General features: G+C 35.6%; 1 protein-coding gene across 1 annotated transcript in view; it reads left to right on the top strand.

Annotated features, from left to right (window-relative positions):
* LOC132700616 (furin-like protease 2) overlaps positions 1 to 26542 on the top strand; it is a 543155-nt gene that overhangs the window by 298612 nt on the left and 218001 nt on the right. Inside the window, exon 3 of the mRNA XM_060668045.1 lies at positions 23639 to 23743. Within this exon, the coding sequence (XP_060524028.1) occupies positions 23639 to 23743 (105 nt within the window). The remainder of the gene's footprint in view (positions 1 to 23638; positions 23744 to 26542) is intronic.

The following is a 26542-nucleotide window of genomic DNA, read 5'->3' as shown; positions in this document are numbered from 1 at the left end:
ATTACGAGATTTTGCAATATTCATTCCGGCGCCCAAGTTCCGACGCATTATCATAATTTATCATTAGGATTTTTTATACGTTTGTCTACCTAGTTAGGGGAAAATTTCGCTGAAGAAAAACCGACATACTATTCGACATAATTTCGTCGTGACGTTGAGTAAAACCTCAAAAGCTTAATGGATTTAATCATCTCTCATAGATTTTCGAATAGAGATGTATATAGAGGTTGATATGAAATATGATCATTTTAAATGCTAATAAGGAACTATTAGACAGGAAATGAAAACGCTCACATTAATATTTGAAAATTTCAAGTGGCCGAGACTTTAGTAGTGCAATTTATTACTTGTTCATCCACCGTCTCCCACAGGAAATATTGAAATACCAAACTTTCGTAATATGAAATGCAATACAATGCTGACTTCTAAACTTATGAATAGGAAATCAAAACCTCTTTTCATTTGATCATCGTTGTGGTTTTAGATATTATGAGGGACGAGGCAATGCGTTATAGCAGAGGAAGCATGAACGAATGCCCAATTTAAGAAAATAGCAGAAATCACAAACAAAATTGATAAGATAGAATAATGGATCAGAACAATCTACTCAATATGCTGCATCATAAAGAAGTGCTTAATTTAATGGTAGTGAATCTAGGTGAGTATGGCCAATCTTCAGTTGTGGAGCTGCTACTAGAAGAAAGACGATGAGGAATACGATGAAATATGATAACATTTTAAATTGATATGGGAATATATTAATGGAAATGTTCTTATTTTCTCAACAAATTTTGTCTACAGTATCTGTGTGCCTCCCTGTATAAAACCTATGCGGCCTCTCAAGTGTGCACTTAATCTGTTTTTGTTTACGTTGGTTAATGAAGTTTCGGTTCGACGGGTTTCGTCGGATATACGTATGGAAATGAAGCTGGCCAACCCCAGATCGAGGCAGGTGCATCCGTCGGGAAAGAAAACCATCTTTTGAAAACCACGGAACCGAACTAATCAATCTTAAGCGTTTGTTGTTGCAGCAACTCCGTCGGACCCGTTAGGTATTTGCTTGCGTTCGAAAAGTAAGCTCATCGAGCGTCGCAATATGATAGCGAATTAATCGATGATTCGTTTTTCGTTGTTGTTTTTCCATTATGGCGGATTTTGTGATACGCAAAAACGTGATTTTCCGAAACATGTATACAAGATAAGTTAGTTATACGGGAAGGTTCGAATAGTGGGCGCGAAAATGAAACGAAACACTGGACCCAGAATGCTAACACAGTCACAATTTTTATTTCCTCTTAGCCTCTGACTTTTCAGTTACATTAGAATACCTGCTTTTTCACTGTGGTAATTCGTGTAAACAGATTATCACGTTCTATTACAAAAATATTCTATGAAGAAGTTTGTAAGAAGCAAATACTTAGCAAAAATTAGCATCAACATGTATAAACAAAAAATAATATAACTTAACCTTTTTTTTTGAATCAATTGTTTGGAGAAAACTTTTGATAAAGAAAAACCCATATATGTTAACTAACCATTTCAGTCAACTGCCTTTTTGATATAAATTTGACGCTCTCTGTGAAAATCAACGCCTCTTTCATGCGATGTTATATCCACAGCCGGTAGGCACTTTTTTTTGCCTTTGATTTAACGCCGATGTTCGATAGCCTGAGCTGAAATTGCATCTCGGCAAAAGCGCAAGCCTTTGGCGTAAAGAGGCAATATAAATGATTCGCTGAAATCCTTTCTCCAGTCCGTGCTTAAAATGGCATTATTGATCCAGTTTAACCTAAACTAGTTTACTAGTACTTGGCTTGTTCCATTACCGTATGTTTTTTCTTTTTATTCATTGACTATCTAATGATCTACTCGCAACAGAAATGCTTACATAAGATACGTTACAACCAAATCTATAAAGTAAAAACAGCGCCATTTAGATGGATTCTCTGTTTTTTTTTTGGCAGAAGAATTGATTACATGTAAGAATAGTTTTGTCGAATAAGATTTGATGTCCTGACAGTCAAGACACCGGATATCAAATCTTCTTGCATGTAATCAATTCTTGCCAACACAATCACGAGACTGGACCTACAATTTTATTCGATAAAACTAAAATTCTTGCAATTCCTCTACCAACGAAAAATCCGAGAATCCATAGAAATCTATAAGCAACCAAACAATCTTAACCGCGACTCAAGTTTTACCTTTCAACAAACAATCATCCGATATAATACATAAGCAGGTATAGATAAGATTGCGAGCTGTGTTCAGTTAAGCTTTGAAGAAGCCCACAGAATGATTGGAGAAATGTCCACTTTGATTTATCAGCAACCGACGCAGGAAGAATCCATGAAATTTGTAAATAGTAATGTAGTACATGTTTTATTACTTTCCGTGTCTATGTCAGTGTCCCACCGAAAAATGATTGTGTTTTTTTTTAACGTGGTGCAATAATATTGAAAAAAAAAATTGGAAAACTTTTTATCAAATTCGATTTTCGAGCATACGCTCCTATTAATTGCATTAACAGCAGAGGGTGTAGACTGTAATACTTTTTAATTCTATACTAATTTGAGCTAAATGAGCCGCATAAACACCGTCTCAGATGACCGATGGGTGACAGGTAGAGACCTGAGTCGCCGTTAAGATTGTTAGGTTACTTATAGATTTCTATAGACTCTCGGATTTTTCAGTGGTAGAAGAATTGATTACATGCAAGAATTTTAATTGACTCGATAGTACAGACATCAATATAATTAAACAGCTGTATTGGAATCAAGTGGTCCAGATAAAGTGTGATAACCATCTCTCGGATAAAATCAAAATTATGAAGGGTCTAAGACAGGGATGCGTTCTTTCCCCGCTTCTGTTTAACATATATTCAGAGGCAATTTTCCAGGAGGCTCTGGAAGACATCGAAATTGGAATTAAAATTAATAGGAAATTCCTAAACAATATTCGGTATGCAGATGACACTGTAATACTAGCCCACACCATTCAAGATATTCAACAGAGTAAATACTATCAGTGAAAATTACGGACTTAAAATAAACTACAGTAAAACGAAATTCATGGTAATGTCTAAAAGTGGTATTAACAATGCGTCACTGTCAATTAATAACCAACCCATAGAGAGAGTACACCGCTTTAAGTATTTGGGAAGCTGGCTAAATGACGAGTGGGACCCAGATGAAGAAATTAAGACAAGAATAGAGATAGCCAGGGGCACGTTTTTTAAATTAAAGTCGCTTCTCACAAGTAATGATCTTAACCTGAAAACACGCTCCAGAATAACACAATGCTATGTTTTGACTACCCTACTTTATGGTGCTGAGAGCTTTACTTTGAAGGTCTCCAGCATGCGAAGGGTGGAAACTTTTGAAATGTGGCTCTTTAGACGGATCCTTAAAATACCATGGACGGATCGTGTGACCAACGAAGATGTGCTAAGACGAATGAACAGAGAACGAGAATTACTAACCACTGTCAAGAGAAGGAAAGCCTCCTATTTTGGCCACATTTTTAAAAATCAAAAATATGCCGTATTACAGCTGATCATGGAAGGAAAGATAGAAGGCAGGCGCGGTCTGGGTAGAAAAAGATTTTCATGGTTGAAAAACCTTCAAGATTGGTTCCATGTACGTGATGCCGCAAATCTAATACTCATGACTGAAGATCGTGAGGAATTCCAAAGGATGATTGCCAACCTTCACTAGAATGAAGCAGGCACTGGAAGAAGGAGAAGGTTTCGTGATTGTGTTTGGCAACTGCTGATGAGTTTATTTGTCTTAGTCTTAAGGCTCTTTCATGTTCTATGAGTCTAGTTGACATGTGGAATGGAATGTTGTCTTTGAAGGATCGAAGATGTTGATAAATTTTTAGACAAGTGGTAAATCGCGTTTTGACGTTATATTTTTTTAGAACTTTTGATATATTTGGTCAGTGTTGTTTTGAATATAAGGACAGACAACAGTGGCCAGTGTGGGATTGCTTTCGGTTTCATTGCTATTGGAAGGTTGTGGTGAGGTGTATTTTGTAATAGAACGCTTAATAATCCTTAATGTGGAAATTATGAGAGAGATGAACTGATGAGAGATGAGAGAGATGATGTTGTAATTCTGGGTTCAATGACTCGGGCTGAGATAATTTTACGGCTCTGTAAACAAGAGAGTTGATAACCGATGATTTTTGGGCCGGATGGTGATGTCACAATGCATTAAGGTATCCGTCTGTGTGCGAAGGTTTTCTGTAAACAAAATGACCCCATGTTAGGTCTGATGTTCTATTGATAAGAATTTCTAAGAATGGGAGGTTGTTATTGGTATCTAATTCAATGGTAAAACGTATGTTAGGGTGTATACAGTTTAAATGTATAACAAAATATACTAGGGATTCCTGTCCATGAGGCCAAATAACAAAAGTATCATCGACGTAGCGTTTCCATAATTTTGGTTTTAGATGGAAGGCGTCGAGAAGCTTTCTTCTCAAAGGCTTCCATCAATATATTCGCGATGTCTGGTGATCGTGGAGAACCCATAGCTGTTCAAAAATTTGACCGTTATAAGAAAAATATATTCCAGACAAGCATTTCGCAATTAAGGTGAGAAGGTTTGGTTCCAGATTCTCGGATTTTAATATATCTGAAGTAGCCAACGCAGGAGGAATCCAGATGTTTTATAAAAAAAATCGGAATTTCTTTGTAATTCATTTTAGTCTAATAATTTTTTGGAATTTCTCTGTACTTAGTTGGAGTTGCTCTGGAATTTTCTTAGATTTACAATTTTTTAAAATTGCTGTGTACTTAGTTTTAATTCCTGTGGAATTCTTTGGTACCGCACCGATTAGTAAAAGAATTGATAGGAATTCGAAATCTTACCGGTATCTCACATTATACTGGACACAAGTTGCCATATTTTAACTGGATGTTACTTGACCGAGTTTGAATTCACCACTTACGAGCGAATAGCGTCGCCATTATCAACGCGTTGTGGAGAGCCCGTTCGGCGTTTGTCGTCGACGGCTCGACTAATGAAAATGGCGTTCACATACCTGAAACAATCCGGGCGATTTAATCGCCCTCCGTTCCGCAATCTATCAAAGTCGAATTAAATCTAATTTAATTGATCAAATCATTCGCTTCGACGAACCTTTTATCTCATTAAAAAGCCCTCCGATGGTTTGTCACTAACATCGCGAATTTCAAAGATCATTACGTATAATTTTGCCTGTGACGCTTCCAACCGGTGACTATTAGAAAAGAATTTTCCCGCAGCTAGTTGAAAGCGCTAACGAGGAAATCTTTCGAGACTTTGACGCCACGCCCTTTAATCGCGGTTCCGTATAGATCGTTTGAACCTACCGGCATCGGTCACTGAGAATATTGATGGCGTGTGTAATACAACATTTATAACAATATCCCGAAAACACATGCAACATTAATTATCATTTATTGCTATATTAATTTGGCCGAAGTATTTATTCGTGCCAATAGTTTGTTTATATTCCATTTTTAAATGGTGTGGTGTAATAAAACCTCGTTGTACATGCAGGAGGGCAACAGAGCCACCCATCAGGGCCATTAATACAAAAAAGACGTGCCGTGGGATGTAACAGAAATGTAAATAAAATTTTGTTTTAACAAGTACATTAAATTGCGTTAAATTGAATGAAAATAATAGATGCAATAATTATATAACCCATATGAAAGCTGCACTTGTCTTTTTTGATAATACATAAACCTCGTTAATCCGCGTCTCACCTTGATACATGCGCTTCTGGGTTATACTTCTCAATTGTTCCTTCGTAAGCAAACAGAATTTCATTGCTCTCAAGCAAAGCTTGTTCAGGTAAAATTCAAGGTTTCATATAACAGTTTTCTACTTAAACTTACTTTGTTTCTTTTCTTCTTTCTTCCTTTCTAAAACAGAAAGAGTGAACTTTTCTTTTATGGCAGACGTTTTTTGTACACCACTTGCCCTGCTGGTCAGTTTCAACCTGTTTCAGCATTTTGTTGAATGGTAAAACTGAGAATATCGTATCTAGGTCTAGGCTTATTTCCATTGAATTGATATAGGTTGATTTTCTACTTCCGCGTATGGAATCCACGGAACATTAACCGTTGTAGATAAAGGGAGCGAAAATTGTAAAAAAAAAACGACCAACGGCGACAAAAGTGAAACCATCGGCAATCCTGGGTGCGAGATGTGCCAGGCGTTTACTATAAACCAGCGGAAACATGAGCCGTCGGTAAATTCATCGGCCAATTATAGTCGGTGTGTTTATCTGCCGGGCAAGTTTAAATTGCCTAATATCCGAGAGTACGGCCGAAAATCTCCGTAATATATCAACAAATCCGGCTTTAGTGTTTTGTCGGATTGGTCCGGTATCATTAAATTTTAGCAGACGTCGTTTTGAGCCAACTAAACTAAATTGTTTCAGTTTGCGTTTTGTCAAGCGTAACGGGGCAACACGACGTTCCGGGCATGTTGCCAACATTATTTTATGAAGAAAACCGAACGTGTGTGTGTGTGTGTGTGTGTGTGTGTGTGTGTACGAACGTTCGACGCTATGTATTCCGTGCGGAGCTTTCGTCCGTCACGGCGATGGACTTTGTGTAAGTCGGGGCGAATTACGGGAAACGAAAATCAGTTAATTAAATAAAAATGTGAGCGAAATGTTGAAATTAAAGTGGCAAATCGCGTTTGCAATTTTCGGACACGACGACGCTAATCGAGTTACGGGTTCGGACTCGTTTCGCGAGACGATTATTTGTTTGAAATTGCTGACGCGCTGACGCCGTAGTACACCGTGTGCCAAATAAAACGATCAACTATACGATCTGGAAATCCATAGGAGATACGAAAAAAAGCTTCGGACAAAAGCGATAGAATTCTACAAGGTTTCTGGAAAGATGTTTTTTGTGGGACAAGATGAAATCAGGAAAAGATTCAAGAAATTCCTACAGACGGGTCATATCGTCAACTTAATCCTACGTCATCTATGGATCGCAACCTTAAATCTGTTGTTAGGGCTTCTTTTCTATCAGACCCGGTGAAAAAATCTGTTACCGAACATGACCCTAAAATTCCTCGTCTCTACGGACTCTGAAAGATCAACAAACCAGGATTACCCCTTCGACCTATTGTCTGCACCATTGGTTCTCCAACATATTCTCTAGGAAAATATCTAGCTTTTTTATTAAAACCCCTTACAGGGAAAACTGATACTTTCGTACTTAATTCCCTTCACTTTATTGAACAATTAAAATGGATTACATTAGATACACAAGATATTCTAGTTAGTTTCCACGTAGAATCCCTCCTTACCAAAGTTGGTATTCCTGAAATGATATACTAAAATTCGAGAATCTGGAACCAAACCTTCATAACGTTATATTTTTCTTATGACGGTCAAATTTTTGAACAAACGTCGAGAACAGCTATGGGTTCTCCACTATCACCAGTCATCGTGAATATATTTATTTTATATATATATATATATATATATATATATATATATATATATATATATATATATATATATATATATATATATTAGTTTTAGATGAAAAGTGTCGAGTGTTTTCCTTAAAGGCTTCTATGAATATATTCGCGATGACTGGTGATAGTGGAGAAACCATAGCTGTCCCCGACGTTTGTTCAAGAAATTTAACCCTTGTAAGAAAACGATGTTCCAGACAAAGTGAGAAGGTTTGGTTCCAGATTCTTCTAGTCAACACTTTCTGCAAAAACCGACGCCAGAGGAATTCAGAAGTTTTGTAAAAAGTAAAAAAAAAACTGTGATATAAAGCTCATAAAGCTTTTAATTTTGCTTTGCTTCTTCTGATTTCACTGCTGAAGATGGTTGCTTAACCAAAACACATGCTGTATCAGCGACTGCTGTCAAAGGACACACTCGGGCATTTATCTAATTAGTAATCGCACGCAGATCGATCTAAGTTTAACATTACTAATACTGGATATCAATTTTAAAACTGAATAAATCAAACGGCTGCTTCAAGGACGTCCTATACACTCTAGCAGTCAAACAATACGACTAAATGCTGTCATGTTTTTTTTGTACAAGTCGGAAAATCCACGTACTTGCTCGGGTCGTATTACAAAGCGTTTACCGGCTAGGCGAACCGTTTCTCATAACTAAATCATCCCCTTTTATACTTTATACGGTGAAGTCTTTCCCGCCATGCTTTGTTTCCGACATGTACGTTTCCACGTAGAGAAGTCACTAGACGGGCGCAAGTAGCTTTGAAGCTAACAAGCATGCAAAAATATGTAGACAAGCTTTGGCGCCGTGGCTTTGCGGTATCATGCACCTTTTGGCAGATAATAGTAATCGCTTTTATTCCGGCCAAAACGACTTTGACGCTCGAGATGAATGCGGCGAGTTAACTGGTGCCGCACATTTCCGACATTTTTCGAAGAAGATACGTCGACTTTTATTCGTCCTCCAGTCTTAGATATTGCTATTTGTTAGGAAACACTCTGTATATATAAAAGTAGTCAGTAGTTATTTTACGGTACTTTTAGAAGACTAGACAAACCTTTTTTTTATATTTAATCAAGCATAGTACTTGCATTAGGTAAGCAGAAACAAAATTTTGCATCGAGTGACTGAGTAGTTCTATAAAAGAAGATAGCCAAATATGCGTGAGTGTGTTTGAAAATGTAGTAAATTAATTCATAAAATTTACTGATGACCGTGGCGAATATGTTAGGCAAATACGAAAGTGATATTTCAAAGTTCCGCCTTGTAATCATCGTTCTGGAATTTTGTCTTTCGGTTATTTTATCATTATATGTGTTACCGTGAAAGTCGGAAATCCGGTGATTATCGGGATTTACCACGTTCGCCACTTGCTTCGCGTATATACCACATATTCATCAAGTATCATTATTTCTGAATGTCATTGGCAAATGTCAACATTCATCATACCCTTTGATTAAATCATGTAAAAAGTTTTTTTGGCGACCTTGTTTAATGCAACAAATTACGCAAAGGTCTTTTGTGATTTTTGCAATGAGGTCATGCCGCCTAGTCAGCACTTGAGATGAAGGCGTTCTAGGTCGTAGATCAGTCGGCATTTCAGATGAGGACGTGCTGGGTTGCTGATTAGGTAATACAGGAGGTGAAGATGGATTGCTCTCAATGGTATTTTGGTCGTCCATGTCACCAGGTCGCTAAACTCTTTGCCATTATCTGAATGCAATATAGCGAAAATTCCAAATATTTAAAAAATTAAAGGTGATATGCTACTTCTTCTGTTCTCCTGTTTTTTAACGGTCGTAACTAGACAAACTTGGCCAAGTGATTTTGGTAAACCATTATAAATTTGTAATCGCCATCCAAGTCAACAATACCATTTTTAGGCGACTTCATAAGTCATACTTTTGTATATGACTTGCAATTCTTTAAGCATTTGTGTTCTGCCTAGAAGGCCTGTTCGTTTTTCTGAGTTTCGAAAAGCATATCCAACAGCCCTTCGTTTGTAACATAATACTGGATATTCGTTTCACCTGATTTTAATGGCACAGTTAACTTTCGTTTGTCACTCACTTTTAAAATATCAAAACCTTTTAAACGGCTGTGGTCCAAAGCAGTACTGCGCGTATTTCCACCATTTTAGAGTACCTTTCTTGAGAAAAGTGAAAAGACAAGACAAAGACACCACACTACATACACCGGTCAAGGACCGAATAATTTCGGTCTTTCACGTCTTTCATACATAAGATTTAGCATTCCTAAAGCAAACAAATTAAATTAATGTGTATGTTTTAAATATAAAGCTTACTTTTTTCAAGAAGAACCATAGACTGGACTGTTTAACCATACATTATAATAGTGATGTCCAACAAAAAAACGCCAGAAATTCACGAGTAAGATCCTGTAAGAATGACACAGAAGATTTTCTGGTGGAGTCAACTAAATTTACAAAAATATTATTAACGTTTAGTGCAATATGGATTATAGCTACTATAAAAATTTAGGACACTACTTATATATTATAAATTTTTGCACATTTTGTTTAACTTAGCTTCATTTCTTGCAATGAATAATTCAAAAATTAGATATAAAAACAGAAACGGCCAAACAGTTGACTGAAATTTAAAACAAACCTATTCTATTTTTTTCGGTTACTGCGCAGGGAAGCTTAAATAAACATACCAAACCTAGTCAGGAATATCCTCTCGTGGCTGATACGAAGTCAAGTAACGGTCGAATATAAGTAGTTTTGGTAAAATAGTTTTATTTCAAGAAAAAACTAACTACAATCTAAACTGGAGTTTTAGCCCGAAAAAAAAAATACCTCTAGGTAAATTTTTCACACAATTGATCAGAAAGTTTAAATGAAATGAAAAGTGGATAAAGTTTTCCCAAAAGCGTGAGACACCATGTATATATTTTGTAAATTTTGGGAATAAATTTATAGACTAGGGGCCAGATCGTTCGTCTTCGAACCATTTCAAATATTAAATTTTACGACTGCTTTAACTCCCCGATAACACCTTAACGGTTTTACGATCGCCCGGCGCTCCTTGAAGTTAATTAAAAGGATCGGGCGCCTTCAACGGAAGCGAGGCAGCATCCCCGGAAAGGAACCCGGGGTTGGGAGTATCCGGCTGTTCTTTACCCAAAAATCTGCGAAAAAGCTCGCCGCAGGTAATAAATGGATTAATTTAATTTTGAATAACGACGCGAGAAATTTATGTGGACCAAATTATACCGGGTATTATAAATACCTCGGGTGTTGGCGAGGGAATTAGCAATATCGCGTTCTTGGAGATGATAAATCAACGCGTACGTTTCTGTATTTAGACGATCATAACATGAGATTCAGGGTCGTCGGGACGTGGCTTGCGGTCAAAGGGTCGTAGCTTTCTTACCGATCAAGTGATGCTAAGCAGAAACATTTCATTTATGACTATGCGAAATGCGCCATGATAAGTAGACGTGAATGAAATTGACAGAATGTATAGTCTTAAATATTCAAACGACCCTATACGAGACAGCAGCAATACACTAATAAAAATGTATGCTTATGTAAAATAGCATTTATGGACCATAAAAAATATTATATTTAAAAATATATATAAACCAAGACCATGTATAAAAGAAGAATTGTATAAAATTGGTTTCTTTTGCGCTAACTGGTAGCTTATTGTATGAGCTTAAAATGAGATGTATATGGGTTTTAGTGTATTTGATTCTCGAAGCATAAAATAGAAGAAGCCAGTTATTCGCAACAAGTGTTGAAATAAGGGACCCAGTTTCCCAGTTGTGCACTTTATCAACTAATTTAAAAAAAAGAAGCTATTTTCGTCACAAAATTTACATTTCTATATCTAAGTTTTATTATATTGCACTACGTATACTTTGCTGGATAAATCTTAACAAAGCAATTAAAAAAAACAATCTTTGTTATTGCGTTGGTATTGAAATGTAATTGATATTTCTTCGATTTTTGCTTTGTTCCTGAACTCTAGTTTTTGATATTAAAATATTATACAGCAAACGGCTAAAATATGGAACAAAAAAATAAAAAATAAGACTTGGACAAAATGGTTCCACTTCCATTGTAGAGTAAATCTTTTAGATATTTCATCTTTTTTATTATAATTATTATTTTACTATTATATTACTATATAATCTCTGTAAAAAAAAAGAATAAATTTAAAATTTGGATAATAATAAATAATAATAATATATAATAATAATAATAAACAATTGAATAGCATTTCTGGTTTTACTGGCATTAATCTGTATGATTCTCTATTTTTGTATTTTGCTGGTAAATCCAATTCGGAAATGTTCTTCGGCAAAACTTGAAGTGAGATCAACTTTATTGTTCTAAATAAAATATCTTTTATATTTTTTCATTTTTGTATTTTACGGGAAAATTGAAGTAGCACATGTCTATCTTTATCAGCGAATGTATTCGTGTTGTTTTGAGAAAATGTACCCAAAAACTAAAGGTCGTAGAAAAAGTATAGTATGCAACGTTCGCTAAACTTTTTAACTCACTCGTTTATTAAACACTCGCTTCGCTGCGCTCCGCTCGTGTAAAATAAACTCGTGAGTCAAATGCCGTTTACCGCACCTGTTGCATAATATACTATAATACAACCTAGTATTTGAGGACATGCAATTTTATTCGAGAATAGTTTGTGTTTTAAATAGAACGTATGAAACTGATCTTCTTCAACTCAATTTTATTAATTTAAGGCGCCTAAATCTTTTACCGTGCTGAAATGTTGTATGTTTTCTATTTTGTTTATATATTTAAAAATACATAGGATTCCATACCAAACGCTCGCATTTCAAGTTTGACCGATAAGTGTGTTATATACAAGGATCACAGATTTAGGATTGTTGAAATTTCTAGAAACGCGCATTATAAATCCTTAGAGTCTAACCTTACCGTGAGATCCTTAACATAGGACGTTTTTTTAAAGAAATAGATCATTTATGCCGTAGCTAAAATTAATGGCATTTTTGAACCTAGGGAAGGTTATTTGAAAGCACTTATTGGTATTAATTTCATTTGTTTCTTTGACAGTATTCGGTAAAACTTGTACTGAAGTGGCTTTTACTTGATGAAAATCCATTTAAAATAGTTAAATAAGAACAAACGTTGTTCGGATTTTCACGTAAATATATTTAAATGCATTTTGCATTTGATAAAGGCACGGTGTTGCCGAAACGGCTGTCATTGAAATATGTTTATGTGAAAATCCGAACAACGTTTGTTCCTATTTAACTATTCGGTAAAACTATTTAAGTCTACTCGTGGTTGTTAGGAATCGGCAGAGCTTTATATCGTGTACCATAGTCGTATATCAATACGATGATGAACTTCTTTTTAAACTCGTGACTAAAGTGCCGTTTATCAAACTTGTTGTAAATGGACTATTGTTATCGTCTCTGTCTCTCTTGACTTACTGGCGAGTTTTTTCGCATTCACTTTTACCTTTTCGCTATCGTGCTGCAAGAGCGTTAAAATTTCATTCTTGGTTTAAAAAATTCACGTCTAATTAATAGTTTACGAGTTGGCACAAGCCGAACCGCATTAGTCGCGGAATGGGTTTTCATTTCTCCGAGCTCCTCTCCGTTCGTGTATTCCGTATTTTATATACACGGTCCGCATTATTATCGAGGTACTAAAACTATGTAGGTCGTCCGTTATTAAATTATTTTATATACCGGCATTTCCAAGCTTTCATAAAACGCAAATCTCGCGGACTTTTTTTTGTAAACCACTATTTGCTCGGAATTACGTCTGATAACTCCCTCGCAGCGGCGATAAGGTAATTCGTTCCCTTTTTTATTTCTGAAAGCTTCGACCAAACAAAGCAACGAGCGCTTGCCGCTTGACTATATTTAGCACTTACAACGCTCATCTCTATGTTGGTATTGGAGGCACTCTTTTTTTTTTCTATTTTCAATCATTTTTTGAGCTATCCTGCCTTGTTAATTCGAAGAGGTTTTTGGTTTTTGAAGCTTAACATTTCAGCAGCAAGATGTATAAGCACATTGCTTAAAATATTCCTCCTAATTGGTGGATTGTAAAGTAACGGATTTTATTTCTTTAAAAAATGTTAACCGCAATTTTGGGAAATTTGGGAAAAAAAAAAACAATTAAAAGCAAGCTGTTATTTGACTTTTCAATTAATTTTTAAATAAAAAAATGGCCTATTGTTTTGTGAACGAATGTTTAAACCAGCTAATACAAACGAATTACAACTATAGTACAAATTAGTGAAGTGCAGTAAACTTTTTCGTTTCATTTTTTCATTTCTCTCTATAGCTTTGAAGTACTTACTAGAGTTTTAATACACTTACAATATCTTGTATAATTATATTTTTATAAAGAACTTTTCATATTAAAAAAGGTTTTAAAGTGATTTACGGTTTTAGACAGAATAACCATTGTAAAAATTATTTCTGACGTAATGAAATGTATTTGTGATTTAAATTTCACATACATGCTTGTAAAGGGATTAATTTTAAAAAAATTTTTTTCATTCACGTTTCATATTCCGGTAACAACGTGGCACAGACGGCAGTTAACCCGAACTTGGTGGACAAAGCCTTACATTACAAGAGATATTATACATGTTTGAAGATCGTATTAACAAAGTTCCACAAAGAACCAAAAGAATTTTGCAAGTATTTTGTAATTTTGAAATTGAAATTTTTTTTTGGCGATAAATGGTGTTTTGGGGTTTTTCTTGATCTCTCTAAATATCTGTAAAATAGCTCCGTAAATGTGTCAAACTTTTTGATCATTACTTTTTACATCATCTACAGGTGCAAAGGAAATAGTCAACCGAAAGACAATATGAACGCCAGGTTTTGAAAATGGTATTATTGATGGAAACACTGCCAAAATCTTTTTTTTCTTTAATCCCAAAACGGTTTTCGATTGAAATGTAATAACCAGATATTCAGAAGAAACAAGAAAAATATATATTTATGTTGGTACTCCTAATGTTACAAAAATGTATTCCATAGTGTAGAGATAATTAAAATTTGTATTAAGATAATTGGACATTTGTCGGAAGAAGCCCAGGAAGCAGGCAATAAAGATTGCTGATGAGAATGTTGCTGATATCTTCCGACCCCGTGGTTAAGAATCATAGACAAGCTATCCCAAATGTAAAGAAACATTTTTTCTTGATGTTTTCGGCCCCCAGCTATGACCAAAACTTCCAGTATTTTTTCTTAAATGATGGAAGTCCCTTTTTCTGGGAACGAAATTAATTAAGATCCATTTAAAAGAAAATTTTAATTTTTTGAGATTTCAAAGTTGGAACACGGCCATTTTTCAACTGTCAATATCCCGAAAACATTTGAAATTAGGTATAGGAATTACCATATGAAAAATATCAAGAATTTTGAGGAGAATTTAAAAATCTGCCAACCTTGAACTTGCAAAATATTTAAAAAAATATTGTTTTAATAGGCCACTCAACCCTGCATATTTGTTAATATATATATATATATATATATATATATATATATATATATATATATATATATATATATATATATATATATATATATATATATATATATATATATATATATATATATATATATATATATATATATATATATATGAACACCAGCATTTTTATGTCCTATAATTTGGTACCAATTTAACTCAAGAATCCGTATTGCCTTCACTGTTAACAATCCGCAATTTCTGATTGCCATCAACAAGAACTTCAGAGACCGAAACAAACGTGTCCAAATATTGTTCACGATTTGAACAATGGCGGGCTAAATCCAATAAACTAAAAATCCGGAACCAGAAAGCACGTAGCATCCAGTTTGTCGTGTATTTTTATCTGTTTTGCGGATTTTGTTTTTTTTTCCTTATCGGCCCCGATTTCTGGCAGACATATACACACAGAATTCGACGTGTCTGCGGGGAATTTTTTGCACGACGCTTTAGCGTCGATATGCGGTCGGACAAACACACCCAACGTCTGCCGGTGATCAGTTTAAAAGCTTATGAAGTATTGTTTGGGGCTGGTGACCATTTATTGCCGATTTCACTTTGTACGATAACGGGACTGTATTTAAGGCCTTTTCGACGATAACGAGGGTGATGTGTTTTTTTTTATTTGCAATCGGAGAACGTTTATTTCTTTTTAATTCTTTTGCCGAAGATTTTCCGGTAGATGTTGAATTTTATAGATTTGTTCTAAGATTGTCGTAGATTAAGTAAGTTGTGGTAATTTTTGCTAGATTATGCAAATTCCTCCGCAGGAAAATGGAAAATCAATATTGACGTTTAAGAAATCAATAAAAATTTAGGTACTGTGTGTGAGCAAGATCTAGCGAAAAAATGAAGACATAAAAAACAAGAAATTCATTGACTCAAGTGTAATAGGCACGATGGACTCCAAAATAGTGTTGTCAGGTTTGAAGAATGAACATAGGAAAAGAGAGACAAACAGGGACGGACTAGAGGAGATTATCTTAGAAAGGTATCTGCATGATGACGACTGGCAATTCAGAAGCTGTTGATGCGAGAAATGAAGTTGAAACTGGTATACGCTGCCTAACATTAAGGGTTGCGAAATCTTCTTCTGATAACATGCGGTTCATTTAATTTTGAAGGAAAGAAACTAATGCTATAGGGAGAGTGAAGTGGGAAAAACCCCAATCCCGATTAATTAAAAATAAAAGCCGCCGGGGGGTTAAATTTGATCATTCGTTCGTGGGGTCGGTACCTTTTTTTTTCTGTTGAAATTAAGATTTCGGGAAAGAAGGGGTAAAATAAAGATCCAATGCTGTGGAACATTATTTCTGTGCTATCTCGAGCAGTCCCCGTATAATTTTGTCTTCAAACAGAACTCTCGACTTATATTTTCTCGCATTAGTGCTTATCCTTGGCACAGAAGAGGATGCCGGTCGATAACGAAACGGCTCTCAAGCAGTTTTTGACCCTGCTGCTCAATCGTTTCATTCCTTTTGTCGGATAATATCAAAAATTAATAAAGATATATTATAATATAATAATATTCGACAAAAGCCTGAAGTCTAGTAAAGTATAAAAAACAAATCAGTCTGTTATACGTATGCAGGGTGGAAAATCTCAACCAAACTCACATGCCGAATCAATATTTTGTTCAGTCCAAATCGGATTAAAAGATACCATTTTTTCTTGTAACCTTATTGCCTGGCATAACGCCGTTATAACAACAAGAACCAGTGGCATAACTATTTTCCAGGCTCTAATTGTTATAACTGTTACAACAGTTTTCTGTATTTCCTGATATGGTATCCATCTGAATTCTTTTTACGTCATTGATTTCAAAAGTTCTGAGAATACTCTTCCGAAATTATTTTGTTCTACTTTGTTTGTTTGTTTTAAAAATTTGATCTTACGAATTTATTTTTTATTTCCCTTACAATATTCGTATAGATGCGACAAAAAAAATTAAAAATTATTTAGGGCTATCAAGAAAACACGAATCTATGATAGAGGTTTCAAAAAAATATCAATTCATTTAAGCAGATAATCTGATTTTTTCCGGGAGTTATTGGGGTGGGTTGACTTCAAATTAGCCTTTCGTTGGTGCTACATTACTATTTCAAGAGTAACTTAATTACGAACGTATCCAAGAGCAGTGTTGGCACTTTTTTTTCGCAAGGTGAGCCCTTTTATCTATGATTGCAACCCGTATGCATGGTGTGCCGCTTTGCAAATGCTGTGATTATATTAAAGACCACCTCCATACCCAAGGTCTTAAATTAGTACTGCCGCGTTTTCTAAAATACATGTCTTTTATGGAAGATGAAGTCAGCCCGATCATTGCCCGATTGCATCTTAGTCTGAGAAGGCAGTTCAGTCTAACCAATTTGCATATCCTTGGGTCTATAATAAGGATATGAAGATATTGAAGAAAAATTAAAATAGAGATTTAAGTAATAAAGAAATTTTGCATCTTCTAATGCATCTCGGCCAAGTTTCTAGACAATTGTTGCAGTTAATTTTAAATTGCTTTAGGAAAACGTGACGATCCATTTTTAAGTTTATGTAGATATGTTACAATATCGTTGAAGCTCGGTTTTAAGTTTCGGCCAAAATTTAAGCTTAATTTAATTTTAAGTTTCGCTACAGATGTATTTTCACCGCGCCGTCGTCGTAACAAATGCGAAACTTCGGTGGACTAGACACTCCCTACAGGAAAAGTTCTCAAGTTTTTGACACGTCGTTTAACAGGCCAAATTTCCTCTGACGTAGAGTTCGACCGTGTTTCGCGAAAAATATGTCAGTTATACACGTCGGATGACTACCGTGGGTAAGTTCATGAATAACGCAATTCTTAAAAGTTGTTTTCCACTGAGGACACTTATTTGGGTTCTTACGAAGTGCGCTGCAAATGTGTGTGTTTTTTTAAATTCTATTCAACATTATTAAATGTTTCCATGCTATAATACTATACCATACTATACATCTTCTACTTATCCTTTTATTCACATTTAAGATCTTGTGATTTGTTGGCTTTGTAGTTTCCTCTATATCAGTTCCTTGGAAGTGGACTGCCAGCTGTCGTTCCATCTCTTAAGTGGTCTTCCGGGTGCTCTTTTCCCTATTGGTTTCCCTTCAAGTGCAATGCGTGGCAGACCATTCTTCTCACGTACCAGTATCTGTTTCTTTGTCCCTGATGTCACTGTTCCCAATTCGGTCTCTTCTTGTTTTTCCTACCATAGTCCCGAGCGTTTTCATTTCGGGTACTCGACGCATGCTTTTCGTTTTGTTGGTTTCTTCTCTGGTTTCTATACCGTATGTCATGATAAGCCTGATATAGGTCTTATTGATCCTAACCTTGCGATCCTTTCGCATGTATTCGTTCGCCCACATTATCTGCCTTAAGCAGCCCGACCTGGCAGTCGCTTTGTTCATCTGGCTTCTCAAATTGTTGCTCGATAATTTTGTCCTGACTACCAGCTTACATCTTACGGGTTCTTTATCAAAGGTCATGCTTTTTGATTTTCTATAGATATGGTCATGTTCATCGCTTGGCTGACCTGGCAGAATTTGTGTAGTTATCTTTGTAGATCGTCGTCTGTTTCCGCGAAAATCGCTGCATCATCGGTAAAGCACATTGGACAGAAATGGGCTAAGGCTGTCACCTTGTTTGGTGCTTCCTAGTATCTCTTCCGTATAAATGTCTCCTGCCTTTACTTTAGTCATTTTGTTCATACTGAGACTACTACCTGCTCTTGCGATGGCATCTGGCGTTTTTTTTTTTGTTGTCATTATATTAATAATGTCGGAGAGGCGAACCCTTATTAAATGCCTTGGTCAAATCGATTAAGTAGACCTACGCTGCTGTAATAAATTCGATTGATTTTTCTTTTAGTTGTTTGATAATGAATATGTCGTCGGTCGTGGATTTGTTTCGTCTGGAGATTTGTTGTTCTTCCCTATTTGTTATTTGTGTTCCAAGTCTTTCTTTCAAAATGCTAGTAAAGAGTTTCATGCTTGTTTTAAACAGCGTTATGCCCCCGTAGTTCTCTAGGTGCATCTTCTGTCCTTTCTTGAATATAGGGATAGTTATACTTTTGAGCCATTCCGTAGGTATTTCCGATATTTCTAAAATTTTGTTGTAGAGCATTTTTAGATGTTTTTGTAGCTCAAGTCCGGCGTATTTTAGAAATTTGTTATGGCTTATGGCTTCTTAGGTGTTATAAAGTTTTCTGAAGTATTTTTCCCATACATCTTTGGTTAGTAATCAGTAATCTCGTTGTGTGCGTTTATTTCTTGTATTTATTTGCGGTAAAAATATTAAAATATGTATATCAGTATAAACCGGTTACAAGAGGGGGCAATAATTAACCAACTTCTCAATTATTGAATTTTCTCATTTAAACAAAAAGCACACATCAAAATGGACCCTTCGATGCAGGTATATGAAGCTCACGGCATTGCTTCGCCGAGTTCGGAAATAACTACAGCATTTATTATGCAATTCGTGAATGGTAGACGTCGAAATATACTTACAAAGCCGTACTCCACGATACTCATTACATGGCATTTGATAAAACGGATTACCATTTCCGCATTAATCTAAGTCAGGTGATAATCTAAGGTAATAAAGAGGAGAAATACGAGGTTAGCGCCAAAATTTCCCGGCCGGACATAGATGCAGCTCCAGTATCACGATAAAACTGTATCTTCCTTTAAATATATATCTTAGTAGGCTGCGAAAAAAAAATTGAAGTCTTGCATCAAATAGTTTTTTATTGACAGCATTTTAAACAAGACGTGTTCGAAAAAACGTCGCAAATAATAGAGCAGTCATAGTCATAGTCAAGGTTTAGACAAAAAAAGGGTTAGCACCTAAAATAAAGGCTGGATGATGTGCACTGCCAAAGTTCTCGTTCGTATTCTGTAGTGAAAGAATGGGCAAAAGGTTTTCGAATGAACTGGTCTACCTGTGGAGGTCATAACGGAAGATATTGTTGCGATTGGGGAAGACGTGGTATTGAGTGATCGACGTTTAAAGGTCAAGTAAATCTCAGAAATCATGATCATTTAGGTATGCATAAGGTTAGTGCAAGATGGGTTCCTAAAAACCTTTCGGCTATTCAAAAACAACGCCGTGTCGAGTGTGCGCGGTCTTTTTTGGAACTCTGTTGGTCGGAACCGAAGTCTGTGATGGAAACTATTGTGACGGGAGATGAAACTATGGTTCTCTCATGGAGTGGCGTCGTAAGGGTGAAGCAGCTCCAAGAAAATTCAGAGTTTGCCAGTCAACAAAAAAGGTGATGGCCATTATCTTTTGCGATTGTGAAGGAATTCCTTTAATATATTTTAAAGAAGCTAAAACTACTGTCAATGGTAAATATTACGCAACATAATTACATAAATTGCGAGACTGCATATGTGTAAAACGTCGATGAAAACTGACTATATCCACGATAATGCACCTGTCCATAGTGCTGGTGTTACACAAGCTGCCATTTTAGAGTGTGGGTTCCAACAGATAGATCATCCTCCCTATAGTCCAGATATGACCCCCATTAACTATTATTTGTTTGGATATTTGAAAAAGGAATTACCTGGACGGCGGTTTAACGACAAAGTTGAGTTAAAAGAGGCTGTTTTAGCTCATTTTGCAGACAAATCAAAAGAATATTTTTGGGTTGTTAATAAAGAGATGTAATAAGTGTATTGAAGTTAAGGGGGACTTTATTGAAAAATAATAAAAAATTGTTTGTTTCTTTCATATTCAGGCCGGGAAATTTTGGCGCTGCCCTCGTGACTTCCATAAAGAAGTTATTCAAAGCAAGTAAAGTTATACTCGATGGAAATTTCAGTGATGTATTTAAAATATTTTCTTTCTTCAATCAGTAAACAATGAAATGTACTTATCTAGGTAATACTGTTTTTAGTAGTATTCTAGTGTAACATACTTGTCTGGTTGACGTACTATGCCCTCTTGTCCTTAAAAAAAAAAAGTATTTTCCGGTGCGAACAGGTATTTATTCGTTCGAGGAGGTCGTAAAAAAACCGACTGGCGGGCGTTGCCAACCCCAAATCGTAACTTACTGCAAGCGCTTCTTATCGCGTCGGATTCGGTTAAGCTATGACCGGTCTCGTTACACCACCACAATTTCACCCTTCTCGATTTCCGGATTCAATAATAAATTTTCGGCACGTGTTCAAGCACGTGAAAGGATCTTTACCTGGCCAGAACCAATGTTTTAACGGTCAGTTGAATCTGCGGCCAGTGGCGTACACAATAAAAGTCAATACACACTTAAAATTCTATCTTCTTTTGCTTCCTGGACTTTAGGTTATAATATTTGAATTTATATTACTTTTCATATTCGTGATGATGTCACGTAAGAACTGAATTCACAGTCCTCAAACAATACAAATTGAAAAAATCATAAGAATATTAACGCTTGAGGATTTTGAATATTTTCCTTTGATTTTCCAAATTATAAGGTATGAATCATGAACGGAAAGATTGTGAAAATTAAAGAAAATTGCTCATATCAGATCATATCGATTTTAATGTTCTCTTAATTTCTGAAATGCGTTTCGGTTTCTTTATTAAAGCCTTACCTCGGATCTTTAAATCATTTTCTTTAACATTTAAAAAAATATTTTTGTCGATTTTAAAGCGACAATCGTGAACAGAAAGATTGTGAAAATTAAAAAAAAAAATACTTATAACACATCGATTCCAAAGTTCATTCGATTTCTTCGAGGTAACGGACTTCCTCTTCCGGTGTATATTTGTTCTACACCACTGCGTAGGCGTATTCAACCGATACTGAAACGCGTTTCGGCTTCTTCATTAGGACCCAAAAGGACATTTCGAGCGCCAGCGGGCCCAAAATGTCGTTAAATTAGGGGCACGGTTAGCTCCAAGTTACCAGGTGTATGATTTTCGCCCGGTATTCGGGAGGTCTTTAAGGTCTCCCCCTACGTCCGATTTACAGTTTAGTAGATGGAAATGTAATTACGGCCACGAGCAGGTTTAAACCGGAAAAGGGACAAATTATTAGGGGAACGTTCTATCGGTGATTTCGTCGGCAATATTCATTTACATCGGAGGGGAAGAGAAGATTTATTTTAATACGCACTTGCGTGACCATTGCTGATTGTATTCTAGTTTTTATCGGTTAACAAAAATGTCATTTGCGAGCATAAAGGACGATCATCAAAATAAAGCCGGCGTCAATTTCAAACCTCATTGGACGTTTTTTGGCCTTCAGATTTGTAATAAGCTTTAATGCAGCTACATTTGTTGTCTACTGAAATTATACTGTTGCTTCATTCTTCCTGAACATTTTCGATTTGTTTTTAATCGCAAAAATATCTCTTCTATCGAGATGCACAGTTCCAACACGTACAAAGTTTTGAATTTGCTTCTAACCAAATGTAACGATTTTTTAGAAATAGCTTTGTACAGTAACGGTTGAATTCTCCAACGGAACTCTCCGATCATTCAATGGAACTAATATTATAATGCGTAGATGTCAGGAATATTAATGATGTTTATCAGTAATTAACGATGGTCAGGTTTGGACTTGACTGGTTAGAATTACCACTACAGCCGAATTTCAGATTTGTTCGTGAAATTATTGGTTAATTTTCATCCAAACTATTATTAGAATAATAATAAGAATAATAGTAACAGGTCCAAATTTATATATCTATAAACATTAAATAATAAAAAAGAATTAGATAGGAGAGCGGCGAGATCTAGCAAAGCTACTCACCTAACCACCTTAAATAAAGAGATTCTATGGATTAACGTACATCAACTTGATTAAGTCACTATGAAAGCGGGGTTATAAAAATTCATTACACATTTTAACAAAAAAAAAAAACTCAAATACATTTTTTAGTTTGTCACTTCCATGGAACTGGAGGTGCAGCAAGGAACTACAGAAGAAAGCAAAATAATGGCAGTGTTAGCACACAGCGGTTCGAAAACTCAGGTACGCAAGAGGACTGTAAGATTGCTGGAATTTAATTACTCCCTGTGTACAACATTATGACCGAAAAGATAATTCCGTAGGTAATTGCGCAACACACAACGGCGATAACCGAAACAGAATTGCTGCTGATGTTCTGCTTCTGGGGCCCCAGGTCTCCAAAACTAAGGAGTTAACCACTAACTTCACTTCTCGAACTGTATAAGATTTAATGTTCTTCGCAAGGTGTCAAAAAGGCAGGAGAGAGTTCAAAAATTTCGGCGATAACAGGTCGTACTCAAATTTTTCGCGCAATCGCAGTATAGTACCCTGAACGTTGGATAGCAGTCGTGTGTTTTAAATATAATTAACAATAATTTCATTTACTTTGTTACGTGTACGCTAACAGGGAGCGTTCGAGCAGCACTTGCTGTCATCCGGAATGGAGTTGAAACATTTAGTGACGTTATATCCGACAGAACATTGATTCGAATAACTTCTCAACAATCGAAGTAATTAAAAAAAAAATGCCAATAATTATCTTATCATTATCTTAATTCCACAAATCCTATCCGATTTACCTATGAAGAACTCGCAGGAATTTGTGATATGTTTAGGCACGTTGCCCGTTAAAAACCATTTAAAAGATTTTTTTTTATTTCAGATTGGAAGCTTAAAGGGTTATTATCTATTCGAACACAAGAAGGTCCACAAGAGGTCCATACAAGCCAATGATCATCTGCACGAGTCATTGATATCGGAACCACAGGTGAGCGTTGATTCTCCTGTTATTGTATTGCATTTTTGTAAATGAAAAATACCATTGAATAGAAGAGTGGTGACAATTGAACTTCAAATCAATTAGTCTGAAAGATGATGAAGTTTTTGTTATTTTCGATCCCTCATTAATATTTTCATTTCTAGCTCAGCTCTATATGCATGCCCTAAAACAAAACCTTAAGTAATTCTTGTAACATGTTGAATGTGTCGTGTATTAAATCTCTCTAGCTCAGCTCTATATGCATGCCCTAAAACAAAACCTTAAGTAATTCTTGTAACATGTTGAATGTGTCGTGTATTAAATCGCCAAATACGCACGTAAATATTTCACCGTCCCCGCCCTAATTGGAAATTCTATCGTTAATCTTTCGTTCTCGCCGGATCCGGTTTTTCGTTTTAAGTAAACGAAACAAGGTACTCAAATCTTTTAATTTTCGTTGTTTGCGAAACTCCGTATTGGATAAACAACCGTCTTCTTCGACGCGGCATTAAAAACGGGTCCCCGGCTTGACAAAATTTTCCCCGAACGGTGTAGGGGAGGGAATTAAACAGATAATGGTATGGAAAACAACTCTTTCCACCTAATCTTTAACGCTCCGTCGAGTTTGTGCCAGTTTTTTTTTCCTCTTTTCGGCTCGTCTAATGAACTAAAGGGGACTCGGGAGCGACGGCGAATTTTACTCTCTGTTCGTTCAAGTTTAATGAGAGAAATGAAGTGGTATTCTTTTGTGCCGAAGTGATTCGTTTGCAAGTGAAATTTTTTCGGTACTCGGCATGAGCGGGGCGCCGCTTCACCGACATTCTTCCTCGTCCGTAAATATTTTAGGAGAAATACAAATTTCACAATTAACCGACGCTAACCATAGAGCACAACTGCAGTTTTTTAAACGTGTACGTCCAAATATTTACGCTTGGAATGCCCGACATCGAGCAACTGGACTGTTCTAAAAAAAAGATGTTCAAATACTTGGCATCATAAATTTCAGTAATCCCATAGTTTTTTCTTTTTACCTTTTGCATATTAATAAAAATATTAAAATATCTGAAATTGGTATATCAAAGAGAACATTATCATCAGAACATCTACCAATCATACGCCAGAATAAGTTCGTAGTCGCACCGCGCATTTGACATTGGTTGAACTAGGTTATGCAATATATTTGAAACTACATGTATAAACTTGCAGGGTCTTTATTTTGTCATGTTTCTTCAACTGTCACCACGCTATGATACATAAAGCGCTGGTGAAGAGATGAACACAGGCACAGACATAACAGAACCTGAATAAAATTTGTTAGTGTGCTGACATGCTTGTAAGGGAATGAATAAATGTGTATTTGATGTTTTATTCTTCGAATGATTATTAATAAATAATTAAATATTATTTATCTACCGTCGTAGCACTAGAATAGTTCTGGAATTCGTCTTCTCACATGTTAAATAAAATTCGTTAATATGGAGAAAGAAAGAAAAAAGTTCATGTTTGTTTTATCGATTTTATAATTCGACTTTGTCGCAGTAGAATATTTCTACATTCGTTGTCTCGTAGACTTAGACTGAACAAAAACGGTTAGCGTGCTGACATGTAAGAGAGGGAAAGAAAAAAGTTTATTTGAGATCTCGTTTATTAAACTTTATTTGACAAAATCCCCAGCATGATTAAATAACATTGATCGACTATCATGTTTGTTTTTTCTATTTTAAAATTCAACTTTGTTGCAGTAAAGTATTCCGTTCTGACATGCTTAAGAGGGAAATAAAAAATAAAAGATAAAATGTAAGCCTAATTAAAATCGCTATATTTGCTCATCGACTTTGAAATTCGACTCCGTTGCAGTAGAACATTTCTACATTCGTTATCTCGCGGATAGTTAGACTAAATAAAGGGGCCAGTGGGCTGACATCCTTCAGAGAGAAGGAGAGAAGCTGATTTGAGATCTCTTCGGTCACACTTTTTTACATGTAATCCCAGTAGAATGCACGACCATCATATTTGTTTTAAAATTTTAAAATTCCATTTCATCCCAGTAGAATAGTTCAACATGCGTTGCCTCGCAGACCTAACGTAGACTGGACAAAAAATGGTTGGTGTGCTGACATACTAGAGATGGAAACAGAAAGTGTGAGGTCTGGTTGAGCAAACTTTTATGGATTAAATGCCACCATAAGTAAATGTTGAACATCAATCACCATCTTTGCTTCATCGATTTTTAAATTCGACTTCGTCTAACTCGCTTAAGAGGGAAAGAAAAAAATGCTTGAGGCTTGATTTTTCTAACTTCATTAGATAAAATCTCAGCCTAATTAAAATGGTTATATTTGCTTATCGATCTTGAAATTCGACTTGGTTGTAGTAGAATATTTCTATATTCGTGGTCTGGCATACTTAACTGACACTCAATTGAATTCTTTTTTTAAATTACATTAACTCAATACATAATCGTATAAAATTCACTAGATTAAACAAGATAACTCGCTTAATTTTTTAGACTTAACTATTACGAAAGTGCAAAACAAATTAGATATTTCAATATATCATAAACCTTCACACACGGACACAGTCATACATAACAGCTAAAATCACCCTTATACACAGAAAATGGATGCATTTAACTCTTTTATACACAGACTTCTTAATACGCCACTCTCAACAGAAAATTACAACAAAGAACTTAATATCATTAAACAAATAGCACTGAACAACGGCTACAATCCGTCCATTATAGATAAAATTATAAATAAAAAACAAATACAACAATACAACAGTAAACTCTATTTAACCCAAACC

The sequence above is a fragment of the Cylas formicarius genome, unplaced genomic scaffold (assembly GCF_029955315.1).
Source record: "Cylas formicarius isolate icCylForm1 unplaced genomic scaffold, icCylForm1.1 PGA_scaffold_4__25_contigs__length_36172078, whole genome shotgun sequence".
Classification (NCBI taxonomy): domain Eukaryota; kingdom Metazoa; phylum Arthropoda; class Insecta; order Coleoptera; family Brentidae; genus Cylas; species Cylas formicarius.
This window is presented reverse-complemented; position numbering and strand designations above follow the sequence as displayed.